Source organism: Nerophis lumbriciformis, linkage group LG32, assembly GCF_033978685.3.
Source record: "Nerophis lumbriciformis linkage group LG32, RoL_Nlum_v2.1, whole genome shotgun sequence".
Lineage (NCBI taxonomy): Eukaryota > Metazoa > Chordata > Actinopteri > Syngnathiformes > Syngnathidae > Nerophis > Nerophis lumbriciformis.
In genome coordinates, this window is record NC_084579.2 from 2,683,033 (window position 1) to 2,703,032 (window position 20,000).

At 31.0% G+C, this 20,000-nt stretch overlaps 1 protein-coding gene across 2 annotated transcripts; it reads right to left on the minus strand.

The window, feature by feature from the left end:
• Nucleotides 1-1,503: 1,503 nt before the first annotated feature.
• LOC133574912 (transmembrane protein 100-like) lies at nt 1,504-11,511 on the minus strand. 2 transcript variants are annotated; one of them, XM_061927256.1, is made up of 2 exons: nt 11,453-11,511; nt 1,504-2,142 (listed from the first exon to the last, which is right to left on the minus strand). In XM_061927256.1, the coding sequence occupies exon 2, from the start codon at nt 2,111-2,113 to the stop codon at nt 1,673-1,675; it is 441 nt and encodes a 146-aa protein (XP_061783240.1). In that variant the 5' UTR covers nt 2,114-2,142; nt 11,453-11,511; the 3' UTR covers nt 1,504-1,672. The 2 variants fall into 2 exon arrangements, with proteins under 2 accessions (XP_061783240.1, XP_061783241.1); XM_061927257.1 differs by lacking the exon at nt 11,453-11,511 and adding an exon at nt 11,293-11,446.
• Nucleotides 11,512-20,000: the final 8,489 nt, after the last annotated feature.

Below are 20,000 nucleotides of genomic sequence, written 5' to 3' on the forward strand. Positions count from 1 at the left end.
TTTAAAAAAAATCTATTTAGAAAACAATAAACATATATATATATTTTTTTTTATTTTTTTTTAACTACCCAATTTTTTAAAATATTTTTGTAATTATTTAAAGAAGGGAATTTTTTTGATAAGAATCAATTTTGATAATAAGTTTTTGAATCAATAATTGATTCTAAATCAATTTATAATCTGCAAAAATCGATTTAAACAAATATATAGGAAAAAAAAATATATATATATATTTTTTAATATAATAATACATTTGTAAAAAGACATTTTATAATCGAGGATTGCTTCTAAATCGATTCATAATATAAAAATTATTTATTTAGAAAAAAAAGAGAAATAAATATATATTCATTTTTTAAATTACTAAATTTAAAAAAAATACTTTTTTGAATTGAGAATTGATTCTAAATCGATTCATAATTTAGAAAAATCAATATAAAAATATTTTTTTCACTGAAAAGAAAAAAATATATATTTTAATAACAATCACTTTTTAAACATTTTCTAAATTATTTTAAAAAATAGATTAAAAAATATTTAAAGAAGGGCACTTTTTGATAGGAATCCGTTTTCATAAGGCGTTTTTGAATCAACAATCGATTCAAAATCAATTTAAAATCATAAAAAAATCGTTATTTAAAAAAAAAATGAAAACAATTTTTTTTAAATATTTGATATCATTTGTAAAAAGACGTTTTTTGAATCGAGAATTGATTCTAAATCGATTCATAATTTTAAATAATCAATTTAGAAAAAAAAATATTTATTTTTGTAATTACTAAATTTTTAAAAATACTTTTTGGAATCGAGAATTGATTCTAAATCGATTCATAATTTAGAAAAATCAATATAAAAATATTTTTTTTAAATGAATAGAAAAAATATATATATATATATGTATGTATATATATATGTATATTAATAGGAATCGATTTTAAACATTTTCAAATCGATTTCTAAATAATTTTCAAAAATTGATTAAAAAAAATATTTAAAGAAGGGCATTTTTTTTTATATAGGAATCAGTTTTTGAAAATACGTTTTTGAATCAACAATTGATTCAAAATCAATTCATAATCTTAAAAAATCATTATAATATATTTGAAAAAATGAAAAAAAAAAAAGTTTTTTATATTTGATATCATTTGTAAAAAGACGTTTTATAATCGACAATTGCGTCTAAATCGATTCATAATTTGAAATAATCAATTTAGAAGAAAATTTGTTTTATTTTTTTATTACTCAATTAAAAAAAATACTTTTTTGATTGAGAATTGATTCTAAATTGATTCGTAATTTCTTTTTTAAATTGATTAAAAAAATATACATTTTAAAAAATGACCATAAACATATATTTTTAATAAGAATACATTTTTAAAAATCGTTTTTGAATTGCAAATCACTTGAAAATCGAGTCATGGTTTTCAAAAATCAATTTGAAAATATATTTTAAAAAATTTAAATTTTTCTACTAAGAATCCATTTTTATAAATGTGTTATAAATCTATTCTAAATTGATTCATACCTTTCAACAATTGAATTTGAAATATATAAGTATAAATATTTTCATATCCGTTTTTCAATGGAGGATGGATTCTGAGCGGAATGGTCGGCCCAGAACTGGACCTCTGCCGGTGAGGTGGCCAAAGGTTCCAGTTGGTCCAAGTCCCCCTCATGCCTCGCAGTACCCCGGACCGACCACAAGGGCAGCTCGGCTCTCCCTCCTCCGGTCCCGCTTCCTGCCCAGTCGGACCCTCCAGCAGACGGCGCTGGACGCCAGCAGGCCCAGCCCGGCCGCCAGCAGCACCAGACCCAGCACGGAGATGGTGGAGCCGTGCGAGTTGAAGGTGTACGCCACCGCCGTCACCACCACGCCGGCGATGAGCACCACCACGCCGAATGGCACCGTGCAGCGGTAGCAGGACATCTCGGCGCCGCCCGTGGCAGCGCTCAGTTGGGCCTCGTTGACGTGCGGCACCGAGGTTGTCGTGACGACGGCGTGGTCTTTCCTGGGCTTGTCGCCGCCCAGCTTCACGTAGGAGAACATGGTGGGGATCTTAATGGCGCCGTCTTCGGGCGGGACCATCTTGGTGGCCAGGAAGAGGTGGGCCATCTTTAGCTTGTCAGCCAATCACAGACGAGCTGGGCGAAAAGTTCAATGAATGGATGAAGGAACTCAAGTTGGTCCATAAATGAACCTGAGGTGTCCAGACCCTCAGGTTCTAGTTTCTTATGTTTAGAGTCTGGTTCTGCTCACATTGCTGCGACTCTTTGTTCTGTCCCTTTAGGGGGAGGTACTGTCATGACCAGGCTGTCAGTCGGTTCTAGTTTCTTATGTTTACAGTCTAGTTCTGCTCACATTGCTGCGACTCTTGGTTCTGTCCCTTAAAGGGGGGGTACTGTCATGACCAGGCTGTCAGTCGGTTCTAGTTTCTTATGTTTACAGTCTAGTTCTGCTCACATTGCTGCGACTCTTTGTTCTGTCCCTTTAGGGGGGGTTACTGTCATGACCTGATTCCCAGGTTGTGTCATGTTATTTTCCGGGTGTTTTGTTTAGTTCTGTTTCTATCGCCCCTTTGGTTTACAGTCCAGTTACTAGGGTGCTGGAACAGCGTCAAACTAGAACCAACACAAAACCTGACTGACAGGTCATGACAGCGATATCTAAATTTAAAAAAATACTTTTTTGAATTGAGAATTGATTCTAAATCGATTCATAATTTAGAAAAATCAATATAAAAATATTTTTTTCACTGAAAAGAAAAAAATATAGGGTTAGGGTTAGGGTTAGGGTTAGGGTTAGGGTTAGGGTTAGGGTTAGGGTTAACTAGGGTTAACCGTAACTGCCTTGTGACCACGCCCCGATGCAAGATGGCGCCAGTATGTGCTTTGGCCTGCCGTCTCTCGCTGTCAGCTCTGTTCGTTTTTGTGTTTTTTGCGTCTATTTTCGTCTCTGTCAGCTCACTGCTTGTGTATGACCGCCAAACACTGTTGGATCTTTGCCCCTCTCCCACTGATATGATCAACTTCGACGTTGGTTTTTCGACGTCCCAGTCAGCTTTTTCACCTGGCCGGATTCCTGCCTTCCTTTCCCGCCCCCTGGCTCCTCTCCCCCGGCGGAAGCGTCTCCGGCGCCGCGGTAAACGTGGCGGCCAGCTGGTGAAAGTTAGGGCACTCCTGGCCCGGCTTCCCGTGGCTCCCCGAAGGATGAATGGTGCGGTATCCGGTCTCCTCCTGCACCCACGCTCGCTCGATCCGATCGGCTCCTGGCTGGTTCCTATCGTTGGTTTGGAGGAAGAAGCTTGCCGTCGTCGCTCCTGCTGTCCCCGCCCCCGGAGGCGCGGGGTGGATCACCGCCACCTGCGGGCTGTGTGTCGGGCCCCACCCGGATTAATTGCGGCCTTGGACGTGCTGGCCCCCGCCAGGTTCGGTCTTGTGAACGCAAGATCTTTGACAAACAAAACTTTTATCCTGAAGGATTTCTTCACTTCCCGCGGACTGGACTTCCTCTGTGTGACGGAGACATGGCTGAGAGCCGGTGAGTCCGCCCCTCTTAATGAACTTCTGCCTCCGGAGTGTTCCTACTTTAATTCCCCACGGCCGTCCGGTCGAAAAGGAGGAGGATTAGCAGTCGTTTTTAAAAATGACTTTAAATGCCGTCAGATCCGCCTACAATCCTCCTTTTCAAGCTTCGAACTGTGCATGTTTGAACTGGGTCTTTCTGATGTCGTCCTGTGTGCCGTCATCTATCGACCACCCAAGTACCACAAAGACTTTATAACTGACTTTTCTGAATTTCTGGCTGAAATCCTGCCCAAATATGATCGTGTCCTTATTGTGGGTGATTTTAATATTCACACCTGCTGCCCAGATGAGCCGCTTTCCAGGAGCTTCCTGAATATAATCGACTCATTTAACTTTGTACAGTCTGTGTGTGGTTCTACACATGAACGCGGGCATACACTCGATTTAGTGCTCTCGTATGGTTTGTGTGTTTTTAATTTGGACATTTGCGACGCTGTGTTCTCTGATCACATGCCGATCCTGTTTGATATTGCCACGCAGTGTCCAGTTAAATTGTGCGCACCGCCCCAACGCTCTCGCATGTTTAATTCTTCGTCTCCTGCTCGGTTCTCCTCTATTTTTTTGACTCTTTGTGATGATAATTCTGCAGCATCTGTGTGTCTGAATACTGAAGAGTTGGTTTCTGGGTTCAACTCTATCTGTTCACAAACACTGGACACGATCGCGCCTTTCAAATGCCGCCGCGCTAAAGCCACGCCTCAACCCTGGTTGAATGACGTCACTCGGGCTGCCAGGCGCGTATGTAGAAGAGCAGAGAGAAAATGGAAAAAAGACAGGCTGCATGTGTCCTTTGCCATTTTTAAAGAAAGCCTGTTTTCCTTTCAGATGACTGTAAAAGCAGAAATGAATATATATCTATCTCAGATTATATCTTCTAACTGTAACAACCCCAGAGTTCTGTTTAAAACTATTAACACTGTCATTGATGCTCCCAAATCTGCTGGTTTTGATGCTTCTTTTGAATTCTGTGAAAATTGTCTCCATTTTTTCACTGACAAAATTGTGTCAACTAGAGCCAGTCTATCTCAGCCTTCATATGACCCTTCTGTTCCCCTGCATTTCTCTTCTGTTTTCCATCAGTTTGAGCCGGTGTCCTTTTCTTTTTTAAGTGACACAGTTAGTCGTATGAAGCCCTCTGGTTCTCCTGCAGATGCCCTCCCACCTCGCCTGTTTAAGGAGGTACTTGCTACTATTGGATCAAGTGTCCTTAACATTATCAATAGTAGCCTCTCTTCTGGAATAGTTCCAGTAGAGTTTAAACATGCAGTGGTACGACCTCTACTTAAAAAACCCAGCCTCGACCCCTCTCTCCTCTCTAACTTCAGACCTATCTCTAATCTTCCATACATTTCCAAAATATTAGAGAAGGTTGTCTACAGTCAGTTGCTGCCCTTCTTAGAGGATAATGGTATCACTGAGCTGTTCCAGTCCGGTTTTAAAGCCCTCCACAGCACAGAGTCAGCGCTTCTAAAAGTTTTTAACGATATCCTCCTGTCCACTGATTCTGGTAAATATGTTGTCCTGGTGCTTTTAGATCTGTCTGCTGCGTTCCACACCGTCGACCACGCCACCTTAATCACTCGTCTTGAGAACTGTGTGGGCATTAAGGGCGCCGCCCTCAACTGGTTCCGGTCGTACCTAACCGACAGGAGTTTTTGTGTAAAAGTAGACAGTTTTATGTCGTCCACAGCTCCTTTACCACATGGGGTCCCCCAGGGTTCAATCCTTGCCCCAATTTTATTTGCGCTTTACCTTCTCCCCCTTGGTTCTATTTTTAGGAAGTACAGTATTGCATTTCATTTTTATGCCGATGATTGCCAGATTTATTTTCCCATGGCACAAAATAACACGGTTCAAAGTCTTATTGACTGCCTGCACGACATCAAAGTCTGGCTTTCAGCTAACTTCCTGAGCCTAAATGAAGACAAAACAGAAGTTATGTTGTTCGGTCCAAGTCGCTCTCCCTCCCCCAACGTTGACCTCGGCACTCTGACCCCGTATCTCAGCGACTCTGTCACAAACCTGGGGGTAAAGTTTGACTCAGATTTTAAATTCGAAAAACAAATCAGCAGCGTCGTTCAAAAAAGCTTTTATCAATTACGCCAAATAGCGAAAGTGAAACCGCTTTTATCAAGACATGATCTTGAGAAATTAATCCACGCTTTTATCTCGACTCGTCTTGATTACTGTAATGCCCTGTATGTTGGCATTAGCCAGGCCTCCCTCGCCCGCCTGCAGCTCGTACAGAACTCTGCTGCTCGTCTGCTAACACAGACCCGCAGACGTGAGCACATCACCCCTATTTTAGCGTCCCTTCACTGGCTCCCTGTGCGTTACCGAATACATTTTAAACTCCTTTTATTTGTTTTTAAATGTCTAAACAACCTCGCGCCAACCTATCTCTCCGACCTCCTTCAGCCTTACTGCCCCACCCGATCCTTAAGATCAGCCGATCAGCTGCTGTTGACGGTCCCTGACACAAGGCTGAAGCTTAGAGGTGACAGAGCTTTCGCCGTTGCTGCTCCCAAGCTCTGGAACGACCTACCCCTGAGTGTTAGACAAGCCTCCTCTCTTCCTGTTTTTAAATCTCTCTTAAAAACATACTTTTATTCCATGGCTTTTAACACTGAGTGATATCCATCCTGCAATGGCGCCCCATAATACACCTGCTGTGATCCTGTTTTTATGTTTTTATGTTTTTATTAATTCTATTTTAATTATTTATTTTTTTATCATGTTCTGTTTGTGTTGTGTTGTGTTTGCTCGGTACTCGTTTTATCTTTTAACCTGCTCATTGTACAGCACTTTGGCTACCCCTGTGGTAAATTTTAAATGTGCTTTATAAATAAAGTTGATTTGATTTGATTTGATATATGTATATTAATAGGAATAGATTTTAAACATTTTCAAATCGATTTCTAAATAATTTTCAAAAATTGATAAAAAAAAATATTTAAAGAAGGGCATTTTTTTTATATAGGAATCAGTTTTTGAAAATACGTTTTTGAATCAACATTTGATTCAAAATCAATTCATAATCTTAAAAAATCATTATAATATATTTGAAAAAATGCAAAAAATGCAAAAAATTGATATCATTTGTAAAAAAAAAACGTTTTATAATCGACAATTGCTTCTAAATCGATTCATAATTTGAAATAATCAATTTAGAAGAAAATTGTTTGGTTTACAGTCCAGTTACTAGGGTGCTGAAACAGCGTCAAACTAGAACCGACACAAAACCTGACTGACAGGTCATGACAGCGATATCTAAATTTAAAAAAATACTTTTTTTGAATTGAGAATTGATTCTAAATCGATTCATAATTTAGAAAAATCAATATAAAAATATTTTTTTCACTGAAAAGAAAAAAATATATATTTTAATAACGATCACTTTTTAAACATTTTCAAATTAAATTTCTAAAATATTTTAAAAAATAGATTAAAAAATATTTAAAGAAGGGCACTTTTTGATAGGAATCCGTATTTATAAGGCGTTTTTGAATCAACAATCGATTCAAAATCAATTTAAAATCATAAAAAAATCGTTATTTAAAAAAAATGAAAACAATTTTTTTTAAATATTTGATATCATTTGTAAAAAGACGTTTTATAATCGAGAATTGCCTCTAAATTTATTCATGATTTTAAATAATCAATTTAGAAAAATGTATGTTTTTTTTTTTAATTACTCGATTTTTTTAAATACTTTTTTGAATCGAGAATTGATTCTAAATCGATTCATAATTTTAAATAATCAATTTAGACTTTTTTTTTTTTTAATTACTCAATTTTTAAAAATACTTTTTTGAATTGAGAATTGATTCTAAATCGATTCATAATTCTGAAAAATCAATATAAAAATATTTTTAAAAAATGAATAGAAAAAATATATATATGTATGTATATATATGTATATTAATAGGAATAGATTTTAAACATTTTCAAATCAATTTCTAAATAATTTTCAAAAATTGATAAAAAAAAATATTTAAAGGGCATTTTTTTATATAGGAATCAATTTTTGAAAATACGTTTTTGAATCAACAATTGATTCAAAATCAATTCATAATCTTAAAAAATCATTATAATATATTTGAAAAAAATGCAAAAAAATGCAAAAAATTGATATCATTTGTAAAAGAAAACGTTTTATAATCGACAATTGCTTCTAAATTGATTCATGATTTTAAATAATCAATTTAGAAAAATATATGTTTTTTTTTAATTACTAAATTTTTTTAAATACTTTTTTGAATCGAGAATTGAGTCTAAATCGATTCATAATTCTAAATAATCAATTTAGAATTTTTTTTTTTTTTTTTAATTACTCAATTTTTAAAAATACTTTTTTGAATTGAGAATTGATTCTAAATCGATTCATAATTCTGAAAAATCAATATAAAAATATTTTTAAAAAATGAATAGAAAAAAATATATATGTATGTATATATATGTATATTAATAGGAATAGATTTTAAACATTTTCAAATCGATTTCTAAATAATTTTCAAAAATTGATAAAAAAAAATATTTAAAGGGCATTTTTTTATATAGGTATCAGTTTTTGAAAATACGTTTTTGAATTCAAAATCAATTCATAATCTTAAAAAATCATTATAATATATTTGAAAAAATGCAAAAAATGCAAAAAATTGATATCATTTGTAAAAAAAAAACGTTTTATAATCGACAATTGCTTCTAAATCGATTCATAATTTGAAATAATCAATTTAGAAGAAAATTGTTTGGTTTACAGTCCAGTTACTAGGGTGCTGAAACAGCGTCAAACTAGAACCAACACAAAACCTGACTGACAGGTCATGACAGCGATATCTAAATTTAAAAAAATACTTTTTTGAATTGAGAATTGATTCTAAATCGATTCATAATTTAGAAAAATCAATATTAAAAATATTTTTTTCACTGAAAAGAAAAAAATATATATTTTAATAACGATCACTTTTTAAACATTTTCAAATTAAATTTCTAAAATATTTAAAAAAAATAGATTAAAAAATATTTAAAGAAGGGCACTTTTTGATAGGAATCCGTTTTTATAAGGCGTTTTTGAATCAACAATCGATTCAAAATCAATTTAAAATCATAAAAAAATCGTTATTAAAAAAAAATTAAAACCATTTTTTTTAAATATTTGATATCATTTGTAAAAAGACGTTTTATAATCGAGAATTGTTTCTAAATTGATTCATGATTTTAAATAATCAATTTAGAAAAATATATGGTTTTTTTTTAATTACTCAATTTTTAAAAATACTTTTTTGAATCGAGAATTGATTCTAAATCGATTCATAATTTTAAATAATCAATTTAGATTTTTTTTTTTAAATTACTCAATTTTTAAAAATACTTTTTTGAATTGAGAATTGATTCTAAATCGATTCATAATTCTGAAAAATCAATATAAAATTATTTTTAAAAAATGAATAGAAAAAATATATATATGTATGTATATATGTGTATATAAATAGGAATAGATTTTAAACATTTTCAAATCGATTTCTAAATAATTTTCAAAAATTGATTAAAAAAATATTTAAAGAAGGGCATTTTTTTATATAGGAATCAGTTTTTGAAAATACGTTTTTGAATCAACAATTGATTCAAAATCAATTCATAATCTTAAAAAATCATTATAATATATTTGAAAAAATGCAAAAAAAATGCAAAAAATTGATATCATTTGTAAAAAAAAAAAAACGTTTTATAATCGACAATTGCTTCTAAATCGATTCATAATTTAGAAAAATCAATATAAAAATATTTTTTTCACTGAAAAGAAAAAAATATATATTTTAATAACGATCACTTTTTAAACATTTTCAAATTAAATTTCTAAAATATTTTAAAAAATAGATTAAAAAATATTTAAAGAAGGGCACTTTTTGATAGGAATTTTTTTTAATATTTGATATCATTTGTAAAAAGACGTTTTATAATCGATAATTGCTTCTAAATTGATTCATGATTTTAAATAATCAATTTAGAAAAATATATGTTTTTTTTTTAATTACTAAATTTTTTTAAATACTTTTTTGAATCGAGAATTGATTCTAAATCGATTCATAATTTTAAATAATCAATTTAGAATTTTTTTTTTTTTTTAATTACTCAATTTTTAAAAATACTTTTTTGAATTGAGAATTGATTCTAAATCGATTCATAATTTAGAAAAATCAATATAAAAATATTTTTTTCACTGAAAAGAAAAAAATATATATTTTAATAACGATCACTTTTTAAACATTTTCAAATTAAATTTCTAAAATATTTTAAAAAATAGATTAAAAAATATTTAAAGAAGGGCACTTTTTGATAGGAATCCGTTTTTATAAGGCGTTTTTTAATCAACAATCGATTCAAAATCAATTTAAAATCATAAAAAATCGTTATTTAAAAAAAATGAAAACAATTTTCTTTTAAATATTTGATATCATTTGTAAAAAGACGTTTTATAATCGAGAATTGCTTCTAAATTGATTCATGATTTTAAATAATCAATTTAGAAAAATTTATGTTTTTTTTTAAATTACTCAATTTTTTTAAATACTTTTTTGAATCAAGAATTGATTCTAAATCGATTCATAATTTTAAATAATCAATTTAGAATTTTTTTTTTTTAATTACTCAATTTTTTAAAAATACTTTTTTGAATTGAGAATTGATTCTAAATCGATTCATAATTCTGAAAAATCAATATAAAAATATTTTTAAAAAATGAATAGAAAAAATATATATATGTATGTATATATATGTATATTAATAGGAATAGATTTTAAACATTTTCAAATCGATTTCTAAATAATTTTCAAAAATTGATAAAAAAAATATTTAAAGAAGGGCATTTTTTTTATATAGGAATCAGTTTTTGAAAATACGTTTTTGAATTCAAAATCAATTCATAATCTTAAAAAATCATTATAATATATTTGAAAAAATGCAAAAAATGCAAAAAATTGATATCATTTGTAAAAAAAAAAAAAACGTTTTATAATCGACAATTGCTTCTAAATCGATTCATAATTCTGAAAAATCAATATAAAAATATTTTTAAAAAATGAATAGAAAAAATATATATATGTATGTGTATATATATGTATATTAATAGGAATAGATTTTAAACATTTTCAAATCGATTTCTAAATAATTTTCAAAAATTGATAAAAAAAATATTTAAAGAAGGGCTTTTTTTATATAGGAATCAGTTTTTGAAAATACGTTTTTGAATCAACAATTGATTCAAAATCAATTCATAATCTTAAAAAATCATTATAATATATTTGAAAAAATGCAAAAAAATGCAAAAAATTGATATCATTTGTAAAAAAAAAAACGTTTTATAATCGACAATTGCTTCTAAATCGATTCATAATTTGAAATAATCAATTTAGAAGAAAATTGTTTGGTTTACAGTCCAGTTACTAGGGTGCTGGAACAGCATCAAACTAGAACCAACACAAAACTTGACTGACAGGTCATGACAGCGATATCAGAAAGAAAAAAAACAAGCATCGGAGGCACACTTTGGACAAGTAACAAACGTGTCCGCACCATTCAACTTACTGCTACATCGTGACCACTAGGTATCAGCAAAAGTTAACCAACAATTACCACAGCGCTTCAACTTAAAGACAGCACAAGTCCATTCCAGGCAGTTAATAACAAGCAGTTTTTATTACCTACCTTTGTTGACTAATTTCTCTCGTTAAAACCTTTTCCAGTATTTAGGATTCCTGCTGCTATCGGACCAGCACTCAACACGGTCATTGTGGTAAAACCAGGTTACGTGTCAGGATATGTGCAGTTCAGGGACGATCCGACCATTTTGAGACCTCCAACTCACCTCCTCATCACGTCCAGAAGAAGTCCCGGTTTGGTCCTCCTCAGCTGCATGGTCTGAGGTCTGGACTGCAGCAGGGACCAAGGAGACTATCAATAGAAAGTCACCTCCTACTCCGGAAGACTTTAACTCTTTCCTGCCTTCACACTCTTCTCAGCCTGACTTGCCGAGTCAGCGTCACGCTTACCGACACGTCACACGCTCCTTTTTCTCTTTCACTTGTGGGTCACCGTCTTGGAACCTTCCATCCCTGGGCCCTTCCTGGGCTGACCGCTCCATTCAGAACCGGGTCTTGACTCAAATGTATTATTTGGAATAATAGTTGTTCTAAACAGGTTACAGTCAGAACAACTCATGGAGGTGGACTAAAACCTCTTTTTAATGAAAAAGAAAAATATATTGTTTTATCCATATGTGTAAAAAAACATAATTAATATATATTTTTTTTTAACAGTTATTTAAAAAAAAAAAAAAGATAAACTTTTTTTAATTACATTTTAAAAAATTATTAATTTATTTAGAATCGGGATGACAACCTTTTAAATATTGATTCTTATTGATAAATTAAAAAAAAAAAATCACAATTTGGATGTGAATCAATATATTTTTTTATTGATTCTTATAAAAATAATAGTTTCTAATATAAAAATAAATAAATTAATAATAATATTTAAAAAATACACATTATTTTTTTATTTTATTTATGAAGATTCTAAAATCGATTTCGAAATGGGATGTTTGGAATCACGAAAATTTACTTTTAAATATTGATTGATTGATTGACGGCGTGGCGCAGTGGAAGAGTGGCCGTGCGCAACCCGAGGGTCCCTGGTTCAATCCCCACCTAGTACCAACCTCGTCATGTCCGTTGTGTCCTGAGCAAGACACTTCACCCTTGCTCCTGATGGGTGCTGGTTAGCGCCTTGCATGGCAGCTCCCTCCATCAGTGTGTGAATGTGTGTGTGAATGGGTAAATGTGGAAGTAGTGTCAAAGCGCTTTGAGTACCTTGAAGGTAGAAAAGCGCTATACAAGTACAACCCATTTATTGTTATATAAAGTTTTTTTTTTTTTTTTTAAATTATATAAGTTTTTTAAAATTATGAATTGATTTAGAATTGGGATAAGAATCGCGATTCGGATGTGAATCGATAATCTTTTAAAAAATGTAATCTTACAAAAAAATTTTTTTGAGTTTTTCTGTATTTTTTGATAAAAAAAGACGTTTCTGTATTTTTTAAATCAACTTTTTTTAAATATGATTCGATTAAGAATTTAGGATAAGAATCTCAAATCGATATTTTTTTTTTAAATTAAATCTCTAAAAAAAATACTAAAATAAAATAAAAGATATGATTCGATATATTTTTTCAATTAAATCTCTCTAAAAAAAAAAAAAAAAGATATGAATCGATATATTTTTTTAATTTAATCTCATTAAAAAAAAATGTTATTTAAATGTTTTAAATAAAAAAAGTATTTATTACACTTTTTTAAAAATACGTTCAGAATCAAATGAATAGGATTCAACATTCGAATGAGAATCAATGTTGTCTAAAAATTTACTTTTAAATATTGAGTCTTAAAAAAAAAAAGGATAGCAATTTGGATGTGAATCGATATCTTTAAAAAAAAAAGTATTCTTATAAAAATAATAGTTTCTAATATTTAAAAAAATCTTCAATCCGTAGGCCGTTCTCTTCGATTGAAGCCAACAAGCAAACCGTCAACTTCCTTGACGTCACTTTCAACCTGAGAAATAACAGCTACCAACCATTCACGAAACCCAACACAACACTCCAATACGTGCACCATGACAGCAACCATCCACCCACCACCACGAAAAGAATACCTACCGGAATCAATAAAAGGCTATCGATGCTGTCATCTAGCAAAGCTGAATTTGACCAAGCAACCCCCCCGTACCAAAAAGCCCTTGATGAAAGCGGATACAATTTCACCCTCACCTATGAACCCACGCCAGGAAACCAGCCAAAAAAGAACAGAAAACGAAACGGCATCATCTGGTACAACCCCCCATACAGCAAAAACGTCTCAACGAACATTGGACACAAATTCCTCAACCTGATTGACAAACACTTTCCCAAAGACAACAACCTAAGAAAAGTATTCAACAAGAACAACATCAAATTGAGCTACAGCTGCATGAACAATATACGACAAATCATCTCAAACCACAACAAAACAATTGCAAATGAGCCGTCGACCCCCAGTCAGAACGACTCCAAAACCAACAAAGCATGTAACTGTCGAAAGAAACCTGATTGCCCCCTCAACGGGGGATGCTTACAAACATCAGTTGTCTACCAATCTAAGGTAATACGCAAGGACATTAACACATCCGACACATATGTAGGATTAACCGAGGGAGAATTCAAAACCAGATGGAACAACCACAAGGCTTCTTTCAGGAACAAAAACCTGCGAAATACCACAGAACTCAGCAAACACATTTGGGACCTCAAAGACAATAATGTTGAATATTCAATAACATGGCAAATTCTTGCATCCAGCACACCTTACAATAGTGGTAATAAAAGATGCAACCTATGCTTGAAAGAGAAACTGTTTATTATTTACCGTCCAGACCTGTCATCCCTCAACAAGCGCAGCGAAATTGTAACAACATGCCGCCATAGACGGAAACACCTCCTAGGTAACACATGAACCAATCACCACGCCCCTAGGCCAGCCTGTACCTACCCACTCTGTGCCCTATATAAACCATGGTATGTGAATGCTCCCATTAAAATCTCCTGACGATTGAGGGTACCCCCCTCATGAAACAGGCCTGTAGAGATGAAATAGTCTTGTGATTTTTTTTCCCCACACATACATATATTGCGCTCTACTACGGTATCGAGCACTATTTTTTGGATAACCTTATTAAGACATATATATATATATATATATATATATATATATATATACACATACACATTTGTCCGATGAAGCACCCTCAGATTGGAACCTTCCATCCCTTTGCCCTTCCTAGGCTGACCGCTCCATTCAGAACTGGTTCTTGACTCAAATGTATTATTTGGAATAATAGTTCTTCTAAACAGGTTACAGTCAGAACAACTCATGGGGGTGGACTAAAACCTCTTTTTAATGAAAAATAAAAAATAAAAATTTTATCCATTTTTTAAAAATCTGAATCAATCTGGGATAGGAATAGCGATACGGGAAAAAAAGAATGCAATTTCAATGTGAATCCATATGTGTAAAAAAATATATTAATATATATATACTTTTTTTTTAACAGTTATTTTTTTTTTTAAAGAAACTTTTTTTAATTACATTTTTAAAAATGATTAATTTATTTAGAATCGGGATGACAACCTTTTAAATATTGATTCTTATTGATAAATAAAAAAAATAATCACAATTTGGATGTGAATCAATATATTTTTTTATTGATTCTTATAAAAATAATAGTTTCTAATATAAAAAAATTAAATTAATAATAAAAAATAAAAAAATACAATTAAAAAAAAAAAATTTTTTCCTGAAGATTCTTAAATCGATTTCGATGTTTGGAATCACGAAAATGTACTTTTAAATATTGATTGTTATATAAAGTTTTTTTGTTTTAATTATATAAGTTTTTTAAAATTATGAATTGATTTAGAATTGGGGTAAGAATCGCGATTCGGATGTGAATTGATAAGCTTTTAAAAAATGTAATCTCATTAAAAAAAATGTATTTTTTAAATCAATTTTTGAAAATTATGAATCGATTTAGAATTTAGGATAAGAATCTCGATTCGGATATGAATCTATATTTTTTATTTATTTAATCTCATTTAAAAAAAAAATTTAAATTTAAATTTTTTGAATAAAAAAGTATTTATTACACCTTTTTTTTTTTAAATTCATTTAGAATCAAATGAATAGGAATCAACATTCGAATGTGAATCAAGATTGCCTAAAAATTTACTTTTAAATATTGAGTTTTATTAATTAATAAAAAAAGAATCGCAATTTGGATGTGAATCAATATCTTTTTTTTTTTTAATTGATTCTCATAAAAATAACAGTTTAAATTATTTAAAAAAAAAAGTTAAATAATTAAAAAAAAAAAGTATATATATATATATATATATTTTATTTTTATTTTATTATTATTATTTTTTTATATATAAGATTCTAAAATCGAGAAATGGGATGTTTGGAATCACGTTGGGGATGTGAATCAAGATGGTCTAAAAATTTACTTTTAAATATTGATTGTTATATAAAAAGTTTTATCAAAAAAAAATTACATAAATGTTTTTAAATTATGAATTGATTTAGAATTGGGATAAGAATCGCGATTCGGATGTGAATCGATAAGCTTTTAAAAGATGTAATCTTGTAAAAAAAAATTTTTTACTTTTTCTGTATTTTTTGATAATAAAAAACGTTTATGTATTTTTTAAATCAACTTTTTTTAAATATGAATCGATTAAGAATTTAGGACAAGAATCTCAATTCGGATATGAATCGATATTTTTGAAAATTAAATCTCTAAAAAAAAATACAAAAATAAAATAAAAGATATGATTCGATATTTTTTTTTATTAAAAATCTAAAAAAAAATTTAAAAAATATGAATCGATATATTTTTTAATTTAATCTCATTAAAAAAATATTGTTTTTATTCAAATGTTTTAAATTAAAAAAAAGTATTTATTACACTTTTTTAAAAATACATTCAGAATCATATGAATAGGATTCAACATTCGAATGAGAATCAATATTGTCTAAAAATGTACTTTTAAATATTGAGTCTTAAAAAAAAAAAGGATCGCAATTTGGATGTGAATCGACATCTTTAAAAAAAAAAGGATTCTTATAAAAATAATAGTTTCTAATATTTTAAAAAATAATAATGAAAAAAAATACATATATACATACATACCGGTACATATATATATATATATATATATATATATATATATATATATATATATATATATATATATATATATATATATATATATATATATATATATATATACACATACATACATACACATTATATATATATATATATATATATATATATATATATATATATATATATATATATATATACACACATCATCTGGTACAACCCCCCATACAGCAAAAACGTCTCAACTAACATTGGACACAAATTCCTCACTCTGATTGACAAACACTTTCCCAAAGACAACACCCTAAGAAAAGTATTCAACAAGAACAACATTAAATTGAGCTACAGCTGTATGAACAATATACGACAAATCATCTCAAACCACAACAAAACAATTGCAAATGAGCCGTCAGCCCCCGGACAGAGCGACCCCAAAACCAACAAAGGTTGCAACTGTCGAAAGAAACCTGATTGCCCTCTCAACGGGGGGTGCTTACAAACATCAGTTGTCTACCAATCTAAGGTAACACGCAAGGACATTAACACATCCGACACATATGTAGGATTAACTGAGGGAGAATTCAAAACCAGATGGAACAATCACAAGGCTTCTTTCAGGAACCAAAACCTGCGGAATACCACAGAACTCAGCAAACACATTTGGGACCTCAAAGACAATAATGTTGAATATTCAATAACATGGCAAATTCTTGCATCCAGCACACCTTACAATAGTGGTAATAAAAGATGCAACCTATGCTTGAAAGAGAAACTGTTTATTATTTACCGTCCAGACCTGTCATCCCTCAACAAGCGCAGCGAAATTGTAACAGCATGCCGCCATAGACGGAAACACCTCCTAGGTAACACATGAGCCAATCACCACGCCCCTACGCCAGCCTGTACCCACCCACTCTGTGCCCTATACAAACCATGGTATGTGAATGCTCCCATTAAAATCTCCTGATGATTGAGGGAACCCCCTCATGAAACAGGCCTGTAGAGATGAAATAGTCTTGTGATTTTTTTCCCACACATACATATATATATATATATACATATATATATATATATATATACATACATACATACATACAAATCACCAGGTGACCTACGACCTGCGACTGGAGTGGTTTGTGGTGTGTCCTGGGTGTTGGTGTGTCACACATGGAGTGGTCTGGGGTGTGTCCTGGGTGTTGGTGTGTCACACACGGAGTGGTCTGTGGTGTGTCCTGGGTGTTGGTGTGTCACACATGTAGTGGTCTGTTGTGTGTCCTGGGTGTTGGTGTGTCACACATGTAGTGGTCTGTGGTGTGTCCTGGGTGTTGGTGTGTCACACACCTGGAGTGGTCTGTGGTGTGTCCTGGGTGTTGGTGTGTCACAGTGTGGTGTGGAAAGAAGGCCCGTGGACAGGAAGTGTCAGCAAGAGAAGAATGTTTACTTTGGCCGTCTGCGCCTCAAACGTCTGCCAAGTAAGACGTTTTGTTTCCTGGGAAGAAACTTGGGCTGCCTGGAGAAAAGAGTGGTGACGTCCAAAGAACAAGAGGTGAGAAAGGGCCGCCATGCTACACGCTAGCTGCCGACGTCATCGCGCCACACAGGCTCCGCCCCCCCCCCCCCCCGGCGATGGCGTCTCCAGAGAGCCAGGAATGGATCCGGGAAGGAAGGCATTGAGCGGCCATCCTGGTCCCTGCGTGCTTGATGAGGTGCGTCCATCATGGCGGCGTGTGGCGACTTCATCAAAAGGCTCACCGGGCGCTGACCCCGCATCATGTGACCCCGCCCCTCCCCTGCATCATGTGACCCCGCCCCTCCGCCGCATCAAAGCTTGTTGAGGATTTGAAGCCAACAAAAAACAAGACCAGATGTTCCAGCTGGAACCTCAACATGTTCTTCCTGAGAGGACTTTATTCTTACTCAGGACCACTAAAGTACTTCTTTAAATACATCTCAATACACTAGTACTTCCATCCATCCATTTGCTACCGCTTGTCCCTTTTCTATAAATACATTTCAATACACTAGTACTTCTCTAAATACATTTATAACTATACTTTTTTTTTTAACTAATAATTAATCTTTAAAAATATATTTTTAGGTTATCTCAATACAAATCCGAATCCCGATTCTTATTTATACCGATTCTAAGTCCATTCATACTTTAAAAAAATAAATTTATGTATATAAAAAAAAAAATTTAACTAAATTTTTTTTTTTTTTAAAGAATCAATCTTTGAAAATATATTAAAAATATATATTTAAATTCTTATTCACATAGATTCTAAATCTGTTCAAACTTTTCAAAAATCGATTGTATAAAAAAAAACATAAAAAGAATCAATTTCAAAAAATAAATGTTTAATGTCAATAATCAGGATTGTTATTCATACTGATTCTAAATCCAAACACATTTTTCTTTATTGAAGAAATAATAAATATCTCTTAATACATTTAAAAAAAACGTTGATTCATTTCGAATGGCAATTCATAATTTTGAAAAAGCAATTAAAAAAATAAAAATAAAACATTTTTATTAAAATGTAAAAAAAAGAAATAACTTTTTTTTTATTAGTTTCCAAAAAAACAAAACATATTGCTTCACATCTGAATTGTGATTCTTTTTTTTTAAAAGACTCAATATTGAAAAATAAATGTTTAGGCTATCTCAATACAAATTCGAATCCCGATTCTTATTTATATCGATTCTAAGTCCATTCATACTTTAAAAAAATCAATTTATGTATTAAAAAAATTTTTTAACTAAATTTTTTTTTTTTTAAAGAATCAATCCTTGAAAATATATGTTTTTAGGCCATCCCAATACACCCAAATTTAAATTCTTATTCACATAGATTCTAAATCCGTTCAAACTTTTCAAAAATCGATTTATAAAAAAAACATAAAAAGAATCAATTTAAAAAAATAAATGTTTCATCTCAATAATCAGGATTGTTATTCATACCGATTCTAAATCCAAACACATTTTTCTTTATTGAAGAAATAATAAATATCTCTTTATAATACATTTTTTTTTTAAACTTTCGAATGGCAATTCATAATTTTGAAAAAGCAATTAAAAAAATAAAAATAAAACATTTTTATTAAAATGTAAAAAAAAGAAATCCCTTTGTTTTATTAGTTTCCAAAAAAACAAAACATATTGCTTCACATCTGAATTGTGATTCTTTTTTTTTAAAAGACTCAATATTGAAAAATAAATGTTTAGGCTATCTCAATACAAATCCGAATCCCGATTCTTATTTATAACGATTCTAAGTCCATTCATACTTTTAAAAAATCAATTTATGTATAAAAAAAATGTTTTAACTAATTTTTTTTTTTTTTAAAGAATCAATCTTTGAAAATATATTTTTTTAGGCCATCTCAATACACCCAAATTTAAATTCTTATTCACATAGATTCTAAATCCGTTCATACTTTTCAAAAATCGATTTATAAAAAAAAACATAAAAAGAATCAATTTAAAAAAATAAATGTTTAATGTCAATAATCAGGATTGTTATTCATACTGATTCTAAATCCAAACACATTTTTCTTTATTGAAGAAATAATAAATATCTCTTTATAATACATTTTAAAAAAAAACATTGATTCATTTCAAATGGCGATTCATAATTTTGAAAAAGCAATTA